The sequence below is a fragment of the Nannobrachium achirus genome, assembly GCF_963921795.1.
Source record: "Nannobrachium achirus genome assembly, chromosome: 21".
In the NCBI taxonomy this organism is placed as follows: Eukaryota; Metazoa; Chordata; class Actinopteri; order Myctophiformes; family Myctophidae; genus Nannobrachium; species Nannobrachium achirus.
This window is the reverse complement of record NC_137828.1, coordinates 37,075,130-37,090,705: the sequence shown is the minus strand read 5'-3', so window position 1 is coordinate 37,090,705 and position 15,576 is coordinate 37,075,130. Positions and strand designations below refer to the sequence as shown.

Here is a 15,576-nt window from a genome sequence, read left to right as displayed (position 1 = left end):
GCTTTAGCCCAGAGTGTTTGTTTTTCCTTTCTACCCTCGTTTGTCTTTGGGGTGTCAAGAGCCCAGGCGATGGGTTTCTACATCGTGGACACTGAAACTGTGTGCGTGTGTGCGTGTGTGCGTGTGTGCGTGTGTGCGTGTGTGTGTGTGTGCGTGCGTGCGTGCGTGCGTGCGTGCGTGCGTGCGTGCGCGTAGTGTGTGTAGGAGATGACAGCCCTGCTGCCTCATCTATCATTCTCCATCTCTGTGACAGCATCCATAGAGGTGACATGGGACTGCGGTGGCCAGGTGAGGATGTGACCTACTTATCGGCACCTGTCAGGCCGTGTGACAAAGAAGGGCTTAGCGAAAGACAAATGTCTTTTTTAGAATTCGCTATTTTGCTTTTTTTAGAAACTGCCCGAGACTGCCGTTGCTAATTATAGAAAAGGCCTTCTTATAATAACTTGATTCTGCTTCAACTTCAAGTTTGCATATTTTCACTTACACTATATATCTTTGACCAGATGCGAAATATTAAAAAGCATGCCGTTCTTTCAATTTTTTTTATCATTTTTTTTGTCATAATGCCAATGAATTTCTCCCCACACACATTTTGGGAGGTCTCACTGCTGTTGTATCCTACTGACTCATAACTGCAAGCGAGGAGCCCCACCGGGAGGATATAGCGCCTTCATCCTACTCCTCCTGCCCAACACTCCCTGCTGACAGGTGCCGCCTCAGCCCGTAGGAGTCTGTGAAGTGACAAATATCAGTCTCCCCGCCTGGCTTCCCTCTTCTGAACATGGGCCAATTGTGCTCAAATAGACACACAACAAAGCTGGATGCACCACAGTGGATTTGCACCCACAACCTCCACTGTGGTGGGCAGGCAATGCAATGTGTGGTGACCTTATCAGTATTGACGTACAACAAAGTACAAAGGGTTTAAGGCAGGGGTCTTCAACATTTTCAGGCCAAGGACCCCTTAGTTGAGAGAGAGATGAAGCAGGGACCCCCCACAACCTTCATAGATTCCATATAGTTTCATTGTTTGACAGCACAATCATCAGTGTATTTTGGATTCATGTCAATTTGTGTTTTCAGATATTTAACCACTTGAGCCGCTCACAACGCCTTGCAGCGCGAGGTCAGAATCATCTTATTGTCACATCACAGCTTTACAGGTGTAAAACAGTGGGTGAAATTAGTTTTTGCATGAGCTGAACTAAAACTAAAAGCTAACAAATCAGTGACAGCTTGAAATACAGGGGAAAAGTCCAATTCTGTCTGAAAGCCCAGCTGAAGGAACAGTAGTAACCCAACCCAACTCCCCTCTCCTGGCCCCTCAATACACGCTGATCCAAGCCAAGGCTATGCGTGTGGTAGCTATTAATACAGTGTGTGGACAGGTCCAATCATGATCAGAGACTATCCATTCCTCTCACACTATTGCAAGAAGGACAGGGAATTGACATGGGAGATGAAGGAGAGATGGACTAAGAGACAGACAATGATATGTTGTTGATATGCAATGAATGTTTCTGACAAAATCCAATAAACAAACGTTTTCAAAAAGTGGAAAAAAAGAAAGAAAAGAGACAGAGGGGTGGGGGTTTGTAGTAGTTTGGGAAGTATTAAATGAGGTTGTATTGTTTGGCTAATGTGTTTTTATCCGTGGTCGAGTTTATTAGTGGTTCATTTCACTGAAATGCTGAAATCGATACACACTAGAGCTTTGTATAGCATGCATAGAATAAACTGCTGGTTCTCAAAGTGGGTTCCAGGGAGCAGGCAACGGAACGCCACCAAAAATATGACATAAAATGAAAATGAATGAAGTTCATAACTGACAAAGTGAGAGAATACAAGGAGAGAGAAAGAGGAGACATGGGTGCAGAGGAGAAGAGGAGGAGAGACGGAACAGAGCTGATCTTGTGCAAGACTTGTTTGTATTTGTCTGTGCGTGTGTGCGTGCTTGAGTGCTGTGTGCATGTATGTGTGTGCGGACAACATGCAGCTCCCTGGCTCCAGTACCATTCATTCATCATTGGAGAGTGAGTGTACGTGCGTGCGTGCATGCGTGTGTGTGAGGGTGACTTAGTGAGGTTTGTGTGTCAGCCAGTGTTCCTGCTCATCTCGCTTGTCCAGTTAAGTTGAATCAGAAGCACTGAGTGGCACACACACTATGGTGGTCTCTCTCTCCCTCTCCCCCCCTCTCTCTCTGTCTCTGTCTCTCTCGCTCTCTCTCGCTCCCTCCAGCTCTGAAAGCATCAGCAGCCCTCTGGTTCAACACCACAGGTAAGAGCTTCTTCTCACTGCTTCATTCTCAAAAGAGCCTTTTATTTTTACAAACCTATTCCTTTTTAATGCTGAGAGGGGAAACTACATCCTCTCTCTTATTTTACTTGTTTTGTTTTGCATAATACCGCACTGAATCTCCCATTGTATACTATAAGATGGCAAAGGGGTTTTCAGCAAGGTAGCTTTTTCATGTTCTATGTTTTAATTTAGCCGTTTTTATCTTTGATTAAATGTTTTGCTTTGGAAAAAGCTGATATCTAATAATGAAACAAAAGCAAAGTGGGGGGCATTTTCCCCCTGTTTGACAGTGAAAGTTTCTTACACTTTTTGTCTTTTCATGCCAAATTTATTGTTTTAACTTGTTGGTATAGAGACAGGAATCCTGCTTACTGACTTATGGGGACCCCCAGGGGTCTGTAATTGGTCCATTTCCTTTTCCTTCTACCCTGACTTTCGTCTGTCTTTTACAACATGCCCAAAATAGAGAGGTGATTCGCGTGGTTAAGAACAACAACAACAACACTGTCCCGCTGTGTACGTGATGTACAGGGATGGGAAACATCCTACACAGTGTGGAATGCCAAACCTACGACTGGGAAAGAGGATGTTTTTAGCATACTGTGGTTGACACGCAGAGACCCCATGGCTCCCTATAGGCCAAGAGCGCCCACTTCCTTCCATAAATATTTGCTCTCCATTCTCTTAAATAATCCTGCACTTATGAAGGATTCGGTCTCTCTGGACGAACTGGGGAAGGAGGTAGGGAGAAATGAGATAATAGGCGAAGGGTTATTGAAGAAAGAGGAGAGAGAGGCAATCCATGAAGGGAAATGAATGTAATGAGACAGGAAGACCAATAACCAGTAAGAATCCCTAATCGGGAGATAAGCGACTGTCAGGTCGCATACACAAACTTTAGAAGGCAATCGTAGCCAATCAGGAGGGAATACGGGAAATGGGACACATCCATGTTGATGACATGACTTTAGAGATACTGTGTACCACTTTGCGTGATTTTAGGGCAAAATCTGTAGGAGCAGTGTTCAAAATTAACCCGTGAAGACATGAGGCCGATTCTACAAATGCCTTCTAAATCCAGTTTTTCAGTTTTATGAAAGATGTATGTTGCTATATCCAGTAGGACCCCCCAAATTGATATGTATTTGGTCGCGGACGCCTATCTGTAAAAATATTTTATTCCAGGGAGATGTAGATATATATATACAGTATATAAATCAAAGATTTGCACAAATGTTCACGAAAACAGCAGATCACGAAGTGACTTAATATAATATATGAGTGTGTATATCTGCTATCTTTGAATAGCCAAAGTATGAAATGCAATCAAACGATTGTGATGTAAAATGACACAAATAGAGGCTTTTTGATGAGTCACAAAGCAAGGACTCAATAGCGGTGCAGAGAGATACCGATGAAAGAGACGGCGAAAGAGCTGAAGCAACATAAGCAGGGGTGTCGCACCAAATTCTGGGCCCTGGGTACTACTTTAACTATTGAAAAATAGCAGATATACAAGCTCACAGCAAGGCACCGAGTGCCGCGCTGCGAGCTTGTAGATCTGCAATTTCTGAAAATCTTTGAAAATTTGTGCAAGTCATTGAATATTTCAAATCCTTCTAAGGTTTTTTTTAAAACCTATGTTTCTATGTCAGTGGTGCTCAAAACCCCCAAAATGATATGTATTTGGCCACGGACCCCCATCTCAAAATATTTAGTTCCAGGGACCCCCCAGGAGCAAAATTTGATATTATATTCAAAGATTTGCACATATTTTCATGACTTTTCAAAAATAGCAGATCTACAAGCTCACAGCACGGCACGAGTGCTGCGCTGTCAGCTTGTACATCTACTATTTTTCAATAGCTAAAGTACAAAATAGTAGTAACTCAGTCCCACTACCCCCCCCCCCCCCCCCCCCCCCCCCCCTTGTGACACCCCTGAACATCAGAATGGGATGAGAGGGGCTGCATGTCCCGCCTGAGGAGGAAGAGATTAAAGGAGGTGTAACTTGACAATGAGCGGTTGCTGACATAGAGAACGCGTGGCGTCCCTCCCTCTAGCTCAGGGATGGGCAACTTTGATGATGGCGAGGGCCGCTATATTTCCACCTTCACTCCAGAGGGCCACATTACATAATGCTATGTCCAACTTTGTCATTCTAGTATCTCATACAAAAGAAGCAAAAATAGCAGATCTACAGGCTCAAAACGCATCGCGCTGCGATACGTTTTGAGCTTGTAGATCATCTATTTTTGCTCCTTTTGAATTGGAATCCTAAATTATTTTTTGTTATTTTTTTTTATTGGAATCCTGAAATGTAACATTTTGATTTAATTTCAAACTCATTTAGTTATATACTCATGTTAACTTTATGAACTTAAATACAAATACATTGGACATTAAAAAAATACATTTTAATACTACTACAGTAGTCATTAAGCTACTAATATAGACTGACGGAATTAAAGCAGGTCATGTTTGGAATTGTAAGAGCTGAAATCAATAATATATCAATATTCCCGTATTAACCTGTGGGCCGCATTAAAGGTGATACACCATGAAATTTCACTTTTCCTATTTTAAAACCTTTTTTTGGGGTCCCACTAGCACCTTCTATCCTCACCAAGTCCCATTTCTGACCGTTGTGTCTTTCTCTGGTTTTGGGAAGGCGGAAGTTAAAAGCATCCCACAGGTTCTCAAAACAGACTGTCCAGATTTGCTGCCGTCGCTGATGTCATCGACGGCCGTTTTTGAAGATTTTTTATATTTCAAAAACTTTTTTTTTTTCAAAAACGTTTTTTTTTTTTTTCAAAAGGATTTTGGGGGGGTGGCGCAGTTCCGGCCAAAGGTGGTACTGCAGCTGAAAATGCTCTGAGAGCCATTCAAAATGAGAGAGGCTCTCTATTCAGGAGTGGTAATTTAGCCTCAAACCTTTTGAAAAACGTTTTTGAGACATAAACAATATGACATTAATACTTTTTAAATGCATGGTGTATCACCTTTAAATGAAGGTGGGGGCCGCATGTGGCCCCCGGGCCGCCAGTTGCCCAGCTCCTCTCTGTTTTTAGACAGAAGGCCATACGTACAGTTCTGTAAACCAAAGCTCACTTTTCATAGCTGTCCAGTTCTGGCTGCAACTGTTTGCAGGGTGAAAGCGAGCGTAAAGCGGTGGTTCCCAAACTTTGTAGCTCAAGACCCAATCTAGTGAAAATAACAGATCTACAACTGCGCTGTGCATTGCGTTGTTGTGAGCTTGTATTTTCTTTTCCATCTGTAGATCCACTATTTTCTCTATTTGTTTGGGGACGAAAAGAGAAAATGTTTGAAGAATTTTGCCTGTAATGACATTCCAAAAATTGGGATGCCAACTTGAAAGTGGTTAATAAATGAGTTGGGGACTAGATGCATAAAATAACTGAATTTGAGGTTAAATGTGAACACTAGGGGGTGGCAATTGCCTCAAATGATGTATTGTCCAAAACTGTTCATGCTACAGGAAATGGAAAAGAGAACCTGTGTTCCATTGGAACTAATAGTAGTTAATAGTAGTTATTTAGTCACAGGCTCTTGTTAATACCATTCATTAGTTAAATATTCATATTCATATATATATATATATATATATATATATATATATATATATGTTACAGGGTAAATGGGTAACTCAGGGAGACCTCGGTAAGAGCGCTCGTTTTGTAGTTCACCACACACTAATCACCACCAGATGGCGACGTCAGCCACTGGATAAGAGAGTTACGTCACGCTTTGAACTCGCCGCAGACCGGAAGTGTTTACTCTTTATTTACTAGCCTAGCCTAGCCTAGCCTAGCCTAGCCTAGCCTAGCCTAGCCTAGCCATTAGCTCCATTGTAGTCACTTGGACAGGGCGTTTAACGTGCGCTTGCCCAGGCCTTACGGCCTGGGCATAAATATAACGATTGCATTCACCACGGCTTCGTAACTCGCGCGGCGCTCCGCCGGCCGCGCGGCCCTGGACCAAGGTCCGCTGGCCTTCGCGCCGCTTGGGGCTTCGTGGACCCAGGGGGGCCTCGTAACTCGTTTGGGCTTCGTGGATACAGGGGGGCTTCGGTAGCCGCTCGCAGTGTCGTGGACAATAGAGCGGCGCACCGCCTGGAGTACGTTGTATTGGCGACCGCTTGCTCCGCCCCGTGCCGCACCACGAGTGCTCCGCGTCTCGAATGCCCTGGTTCTCTTTAAAACCGTGACATATATATATATATATATTCAATATTTATCTTTAGTTTTTGCATGTTGTAGACATAACAAAATATGTTCCGACATTTTCAAACATTTTAGAAATTCCTAACACTGATCTCCAATCTCACAATGGGTCACATCGCTGTGCGTTGTGAGCTTGTACATAAGTTATTTGTGCTACTTTTGTGATTTATTTTACTACTCGTATATGTGACAAAGTTTGAAATAAGGCAAGGTTTCCCAAACCTTTCAGACCGCGACTACCCCAATTATTTTTTGAGGCATTTTTGCCTCATTCTTATGTAGTATTTGACAATTTGGCCAATTTGGTATTAAAAAGGTCCTAACTGAAATGTGAAGAATGATACCCTGTATACACTTATACTGTTGGTTTGTTTACCGTTGAGTGAGTAGACAATGTTGCACGTTAAGCTAATCATTTGAGGGCCCCCTTTGGACCCGACTCCAAGTTTGGGAACCACTGAAATGGTGCATTCATAAAAAAACGTTGTCCTGTCAGGGACAAAATTATAGTCCTTACAAAACTCCACTGATGAGCTCAGTGTTGTCGCAGTGAGAGTGCATGCGTCGTGTTTCACAATAAACCCTCATAGCTCAGGAAATGATGGAGGAGAGTTGGTTGGTAGAAGGTACACAGCCAGAGGTTTGCTCTGCTTTTATTGTGACAAGTCACTTAGAAAGAACGGCTTTGGAAATAGAAGTTTGCAGACATGGCTTTCTAAGCCAATGTTTCCATTAGCTCCAATCCCCTAACCAGTCTCAATTTAACTCATGGATTTCTCTCTCTCTCTCTCTCTCTCTCTCTCTCTCTCTCTCTCTCTCTCTCTCCCCCTCCCTCCCTCCCATCTACTGTATACTATGTGCCATTTCAGAACTTCGCAGGCCCTGCCATTGGCAATTTATGGGCAAATCATTCGGAAATCCACTCCTTTTCTTGGAGAAAGTGGGACATTTGCAATGATGGCAGAGGTGAAATACTGTAGTGTAAATTCAAACAAAGGCAGGGGGGAACTGGCTTTTTAGGGGACTTTCGGGGAAAGATCAGGGAAGTGTGACGTTCTGAAATGGCGCATCTGTAGCAGGTTGTATGTATATTCAGCTAAATGTTGTGGCATTGGCCACTCATTTACAGTAAATTATAGTGGCCATAAATGTACACAGATCTGTGCATTTCTCATTAAGGACGACATAGGCTGCAGTAGCTATTTATGCTGCAGTAGCTATTTATAATATTTAACAAACGGTTCCTTTCAGAATGAGAAACGACTTGTTTGAACATGCCTTTGAGACACTGAAAAGTGCCCATCAGTGTTGCCAGACGTACGATAATTATCGTATTTGTACGATAATTTGACCCTCTGTACGATGTACGATCAATAATTCCAAAAATGCCCAAATGTACGATAATTTCGGCATATCACCAAAAAGAGCGTGAATTCACTATTTTCCCTGGCTGCTGAACTGGGATCTGGTTTGGCTTCTCAAAATAAGCCAGGAAATCAGTCAATCTGACCCTAGATCTGTACTTAGAGGCATTAAAATCACCGGTTGCATCTTTCCAGACCAGTTTCAGGCTTTTATTTGTGTAAGCTCCAGGAAGTTGCCTGCCTCCACGCAGCATATCTGATGCGTTTTTGTCACGCAGGAGTCTCAAACAAGGTTGTTTCTTACACTAAAGACGCATTTTTGGGTGAAATTATGTTTTTACGCGAGTGATTTCTCTTTTTTGGCTGTGTACGATAGTTTCATGTCAAATACGATAATTCTGAGCCTCCGGTACGATAATTCAACATTTCCCATCTGGTAACACTGGTGCCCATGTGCCTCAGTAAAATGTAGGTGGTAAGTGAGCTGTGGTACACAAACTGTTGACCTAAACAGTTAGTGTATGTGTACAGTAGTCGTCCATTTCGTACAGTACAGTTCAAATTAAAAAGGAATGATAAGAATCTATAGGAGAATATCTTATATGCCCAGCAAAATTAGAAAATATAGCGTCACAATCATTTTAACCACTTTAACCATGTTTGCTATTCAAAAATAGCAGATCTACAAGCTCCGTGGTCAAATACACATTGATTTTGGGGTCCATGACATGAAAATGTTTGAGAACCACTGGCTACTGTACTGGACTCTGTACGGATGGAAATACACTAAAATGATCTGGTGATCATTGTTTAATAGTCAGGGATACTGCTGACGTAGTGTGTGTTCCCAGTGTAAGAAAACATAGCTCATAAAAAAGTGATATAAATCATAAACTACATCAAGAAGATATTTTTTGTGTATGGGCGAGCAGATGGCGATACTCCAGTCAGTCAGAGTGGCCTGGTGTTCAAGGCCAAGGCGAGCCTCAGATAGCTCTGTTGATGGGAACCATGCTATTCACGGCAAATCCCCTCACAAACAAAGAGATGTTCAACCGCTTTGTGTTTAGCTTTAAGTAAATAATTCCCATGAGCCCCATGAATGAAGGGACTGGAGGCAAACCTTCTGGAATATGACATTTAACCACTTAATCCCTTGGCTTTATACTTATAGTTCAACTGGTGTCTCACAGTCTAGTGTCCCCCCCCCCCGACCCTAATTTGCTGAAATTATACGATCTTGCTGGCTCTTAGTGCGTCTGAGCTTGTATATATTTTCACAGAATGTTCGCCCCCAGAATAGGAATGCTAGAGAGATTAATGGAATGTTGCCACAGTAAAACATTGATTGATTGATTGATTTGATGGTGTAGGGCAGCTTCCGGCGCCGCAGCCGAAAGTGTGATCTACAAGCTCACAACAGTTGCATCTGCGACGCGACGCTTGTATGTCTGCTGTTCTCCGGAAGTGTCCCGCAGATAATGCTACAGTAAATTCTCGCGGAAACAGGTCGATACAGTTTGCAAAGATAAGTACAGGGAAGTATAGTACAAAATACCAGTAAGACTCCCTAATCGGGAGATAAGCGACCGTTGGTCGCTTATCTCCACAAATAGGCCAAAAGTTTGTTTTACCAATTATCAAGACATACGGGCAGTTGACAGTTTGCCATGGTTACTCATTGAAGTTGAATCTCCATATATGGAGATAACCTACGCATCACACTAAGTCTGACCTCACCAGCCCATATTTGGGCATGAGCAACTTATGTCTCCATATATGGAGATATGATGACATCACACAGTCCTCAGCCGATGATGTGGCGTGATGTCATACAATACACAAACGAGCCCTACAGTATAAAGGGGCAATTCTTGCCAGGAAAGAAGCATTTCTTCGACTCAGACCTTATCGCCAGGGTTGGCTTATAGCAGCTGTCGGTAGGACCATATATGGATTCTGTTAGTGTGGATCTCCTAACAGGGCATCATCTGGGATACAATCCCTTTTATGCCCATATATGGAGATCCCTAACAGAATCCCTTTCATGCCCATATATGGAGATCCCTAACAGAATCCCTTTTATGCCCATATATGGAGATCCCTAACAGCATCCCTTTTATGCCCATATATGGAGATCACTAACAGCTAACAGAATCCCTTTTATGCTCATATATGGAGATCCCTAACAGAATCCCTTTTATGCCCATATATGGAGATCCCTAACAGAATCCCTTTTATGCCCATATATGGAGATCCCTAACAGAATCCCTTTTATGCCCATATATGGAGATCCCTAACAGAATCCCTTTTATGCCCATATACGGAGATCCCTAACAGAATCCCTTGTATGCCCATATATGGAGATCCCTAACAGAATCCCTTTTATGCCCATATATGGAGATCCCTAACAGAATCCCTTTTATGCCCATATATTATGGAGAAATCCCTGCTCTGAGTATCTGACATCAGTGTGATGTCACCTGTTTATGCCCATATATGGAGATCCCTGCTCTGCGTATCTGGTTGCTATGGTAAACAGTTGGTTGCTAGGGTAAAAAAACATGGTTGCTATGGTAAACAGTTGGTTGCTAGGGTAAACAGTTGGTTGCTAGGGTAAAACTATGGTTGCTAAGGTGGTTGCTAACGTACACTAACAGACCAGCAACAACAGACTGTTGCCACAGCAACGTACACAAAGGTTTGTGTACACATGTGGTGTGATGTCATACTGATGCGGAGATATGAGCAGGGCAAAGGTGTGACGTGTGACGTGTGACCGACGGACGGACGGACGGACGGACGGACGGACGGACGGACGGCCGGTGGAGGTTTTCATAGTAAACTGCTCCCTGACGGTCGCAACAAGGTCTGCCAAAGGATTATTTCCAAGAAAGCCTATGGCTTGTTTCCATTGGGGTCCTGTGTAATCAGTTCATCAAAACATTTAATGACAGACAAATATAGCCTACAATACAACGCTAAAACATAAGCCATTGAGACTAAAAATTTCCCTTTATATGTGTCTCCCAGTCATCGGATTTGTCATCAAGCATTCCTTTTGTCTTTGTCCAAAGTGGAATGGGATGTCAATTTCCCGGATCCTGTGAAGTGATTGTTTACCTTCCTGTCTGTGGTCACCCTAGGCTTTATGGCTATGCATCTGCAATGTGCCATCCCTGCTTATACAGCCTGTGCTCACCGGGCCACAGCAACCCTTGTAAATCACCTGCCTCCTAGTTACCTTCTGTCAGCGCTACCTGACCTTTATTATGGGGCTCACTTACATAGGATAGCTGCTATATAGGCAGCAATAACTCTCTAAGCCATATGATCAGCCTTGTTTGGAGTCCACCTCCCCTCCCCAACCACCCCTTACATCTGACTTTGTGCATTTCCCCCATGGAAAAATACTGCGGGTTAAAATGCCACCCCTTCTAATAATGGCCATACGGTATGTGTGGTGTAGGATTTCTTTCGATATTTCCACGCCCGGGCCCGCTGCAGGAGAAGGAATTCAGAGATCTTCTCTTCTAAACAGTTTAAAAATCTCTGAAATGGAAAAGCGATACGTGTTTAGTCACTCGCAAGCCTTCTTAGGGCTTATAATTTACAGCCACCCACTGCTATACTCATTAATGAAAGAAAACACGTCTAAATCTCTAGCTATGACATCTGTGTTGGTGCTTGAGTCCACAACACCAGGTCTTTGGGGGAAAAGAGATATTTCATTATCCATGTTGCCCTTGGCATGCAGACATCTTCCATTCTGGACATTCTCCACATCTGCAATTGATATGGATGTCAGTTTAAACGCAATAAGGTTTTTTTTTCTCTTTTTGAAGAATGCATCCACCTGAAGAGGTCAAAAAATGTCTGGCTGGAAGATAAAGTATAGCTCTACTGTAGCTCGGTCCTCTCAGTGTTCATATGAATACCAAGCAGAGAGAATGTTCAGAATGTGGATGGTAAAAAACTTTGAAACAGTGCATTCAATGTAGAGTGCACCCAACAACCACTGCAACACATTTATCTCAACACGTTTTTCATACTGATATCACTGTGTATGTGATATCATCATTTGTGATCTGGAAATAGGGTTGGGGAAATGTTTTAAGCTAGAATGCCATCTTGTGGCTAGACACTTGCCAATTCCTTTCCTGGTCCCATCACCAATGTAGGTAATGATTAGCCTGTATGGAAAAGCATAATGCACTTCACATTCAGCTGTTCATAAGATCTTTGTTTCAAATTAGTGTTATTGTTGTTGTTCTTTCTCCAATATAATTTTTACAGCATTTCCCCCCCCATTATTATTATTATTTATTTTTATATTTACTGTAACCTCATTCAGGCTGTCATTTAAAATAATTAGTACAGTAAAAGAAACAGTGTGTTGTGTAGTAATAGCATTCCTGGGGCCCATGTTAATATTACTATATCAGCACTGGGCTAATGACGTACATTAAGCTATTCTATTAAACATTAAGACTCTCTCAAGCACATGGAGAGGACTATGTTTTTCCTTCCCATTTCACATTCTGCTCTTACAAATGAAGCAAAACCATAGCCCGAGGCGAAATGCTCTGCAGCATACAGGTTCGGTGTTCTCACAGAGCGAAGTTTCCACAGAGCCGATTCCCCGCTGTCCTGTTTGTTTAGGTGTGCGCTGATTAGAAGTTCCCATGCTGTGTATCTCGGCTCGCTGAGAGCTTGAAACGTGACATGTCTTTTACAGTGACTGGAGCCTTAGCTGCCCCCCCACCCCCCCCCCCCCCCCTACCCCCCCACCACCCCCAGTACCTAAGCGCTTAATGGCGTTGTTATCCAAGCACGCACATTGGCATGCAGTCTTCATTAACACAGGTCATAACACACAGCATAAATGTTCTCTTTCCGGGTGCTGACAGTCCACCCAGATGGACACAGCATTTGATAAACACTGTACAGTTTTACTGTTGCTATTCATTAGCACAGTGACGTTTTTAAAAGGAAGAGGCAGAATCTGGGCCGTCGGTTCAACAATGTTTCAAAGGGGCATTTTGGGGAATATTGAATAACATACAACATCTGTTTTTGATAGCCTCTTATTTTACAGAAATAACATAAAGCGTCAGGACGGTTTTAATGTGCAGGTCTTTAATGAGCTAGTGTAGGGTGAGCACTTTCATGGGCGCTCGTGTGGATTAGCGTTTATGGTCCGTGCCCGCGGTAATGATGGCTCTTCCCCTAGACTGTCTGTGACATTTTTGCTGTGTTTCTTTTATAGGACTCGCTGAGCCCCTCGCCCAAGGCCTGTATCAGTCACCACAGACGCACCCTGCCGACAGGGCCCCCGGTTTTAAAGTCCCAGGACCTGGCACTAAAAGGGGAAAATGAAGAATATGACGGAGGGAGCGACAGACGGGATAGATCTGAGTTGTGGCATGTCTGGGAGCCATGAATTCATCTTCACCATGGTTCCCGTGGTCTATGGTTTGAACTTTGTGATTGGCATTGTGGGCAACAGCATGGTGGTGGCGGTCATTTATCGCTACATGAAGCTGAAGACCGTGGCCAACATTTTCGTGCTCAATCTGGCCATTTCTGATATCACCTTCCTCATCACCTTGCCCATGTGGGCCATCTTCACTGCCACGGGCTACGAGTGGCCTTTCGGGAGCTTCCTGTGCAAGGCCAGCGCGGGGCTGGTCATTTTCAACCTCTACACCAGCGTCTTCTTCCTAATGGCACTCAGCATCGACCGCTACCTGGCCATCGTGCACCCGATGCGCTCGCGCCGGTCCCGCACGGTGGTGTACGCGCGCATCACCTGCGTGCTGGTGTGGATCTTCGCCTTCCTGCTCAGCCTGCCCACGGCGCTGACCCGGGACGTGCACAAGATCGCCAACTCCAACACCACGGTGTGCGGCATCTGGCACAAGAACGGCACCGGCGGCGACATGGGGGACATCCTGCTGGCCATCAACCTGATGAAGAGCCTCCTGGGCTTCCTGGTGCCCTTCCTCGTCATCATCACCTGCTACTGCCTCATCGGGCGGACTCTGCTGGTCGCGCAGCACATCAAGAAGAGCACCCGCTCGCGGGAGGACGAGGTGCTGCGCATGCTGGCGGCGGCCGTGCTGGCCTTCTTCCTGTGCTGGGGGCCCCACCAGGTCTTCCACTTCATGCAGGTCCTGCACCAGATGGACATTCTAAAGGAGTGCCACATCCTGGAGGTCATAGACACCGCCATGCCCTTCACCATCTGCATCGCCTGGTTCAACAGCTGCGTCAACCCCATCCTCTACGGCTTCGTGGGACACAACTTCCGCAAGAACCTGTTCCGCCTCCTGCGCTGCTCCCCGGGAGGAGTGATGGGGCCTCACCCCAGCATCAGCACCAAGATGAGTTCGCTCTCCTACCACGCCTCCGAGACGTTCGGCCTCACGAACAAAAACAAGTCCTCTGTTAATAAATGACAAAGGATTGGACAGTGAAAGCTCAGTCTCCATCGCTCCTTTAAGTTCTTGGGGCTTGGGTTGGAGACATTCCGTGATTTTAGAACCCCAACTGTATTACCAAGCACTGAACCATGCTGACATGGCTGTCCTGTTGAATGTTATATTTCCCATCCTGCTACGAGTTAGTCTGAGAGACGTTCGGTACCTTGCACAACACTGTTCATTCAGCAGCTGATGAGTACATGTCACAGCGCACACGCGATGCTTTCACTCTCAAAGTACCGTAGCATGAACAGTATACTGTCGCCAAAACAGCAATTGTTGTGCTCAGTAATCAACTATACCTTTCATAAGAACAGATCAGCATATGGACTGCCATGTTGATCGAAAATCTAGCTAGCTACAGTAGACATACACAACTTACACGTATACCAACTTGTGCTCCATCGCTAACCAATAACTCCAGATAAATGTCCAGAAATTGTGGAACAATGGCTGGACATGTCTAGCAAATGCTTGATGTAAAGTGTTTGTCAGCAGATATTCCTTAGCACTACAATAGATGGTGTCAGTATGCTATACTGTATATGATATTGTCGAATGATGTTCTATGTATATAGTATGTGTATTATAATAAGACAGATATGCAGTAATATGGTGCAAAGATGTGGGAGAAACATGTATGAATAAAAATAACTCCAGGTATAGGGTGATACTTGTCCGTAAACTGTGGTATTTGTCTTTGTGGTATTTAAACATGACGATGTTGAATTATGTGGATATCGTTTCTTTTTTTTTTCTTTTCTTTTCTATTCTTTAAGTGTATAGTTTGTGAATTTATGAAATGATATGAATAAAAGTTTTAAATAAAGCACACTACTGATCAGTTAGGCTAAGTTTTTGTTTGCAGCAAGCAGTTTTTACCACATAAAGATGTCCTTTTTACCACATAGGATGCCGTTTTTACCACATAATGATGTCATAATAACGACATACGGAAGCAGAAAAACAAATCTCACATGGCAGCAATGAGCCAACATTACTCAGGAAAATGTAACAGAATCCTAAACAATTGTGCATGCAGGAGTTTTTGAGAAACGTTTCAGCAACCTTGGCTCAAGGTTTCACCCAGAAGATTTTACATTTTGTATCCGTTAGTTATTGAGAGCATGCAGCCTGGAAGGACTCTTAATTCCACGTAACACACAAAAAAGGGGGGGGGGG

The 15,576-nt window shown here is 43.8% G+C and overlaps 1 protein-coding gene across 1 annotated transcript; it reads left to right on the top strand.

The window, feature by feature from the left end:
* The first annotated feature begins 2,143 nt into the window (after positions 1–2,143).
* agtr1b (angiotensin II receptor, type 1b) lies at positions 2,144–15,116 on the top strand. Its single transcript, XM_080751944.1, has 2 exons — positions 2,144–2,280; positions 13,179–15,116. Exon 2 carries the CDS (start codon positions 13,285–13,287, stop codon positions 14,368–14,370), a length of 1,086 nt encoding a protein of 361 aa, XP_080608070.1. The 5' UTR covers positions 2,144–2,280; positions 13,179–13,284; the 3' UTR covers positions 14,371–15,116.
* Positions 15,117–15,576: the final 460 nt, after the last annotated feature.

Excerpts from the sequence above, each read along its gene's own strand:
- agtr1b (XM_080751944.1), top strand. The coding sequence starts at position 13,285 with ATGAAGAATATGACGGAGGGAGCGACAGACGGGATAGATCTGAGTTGT.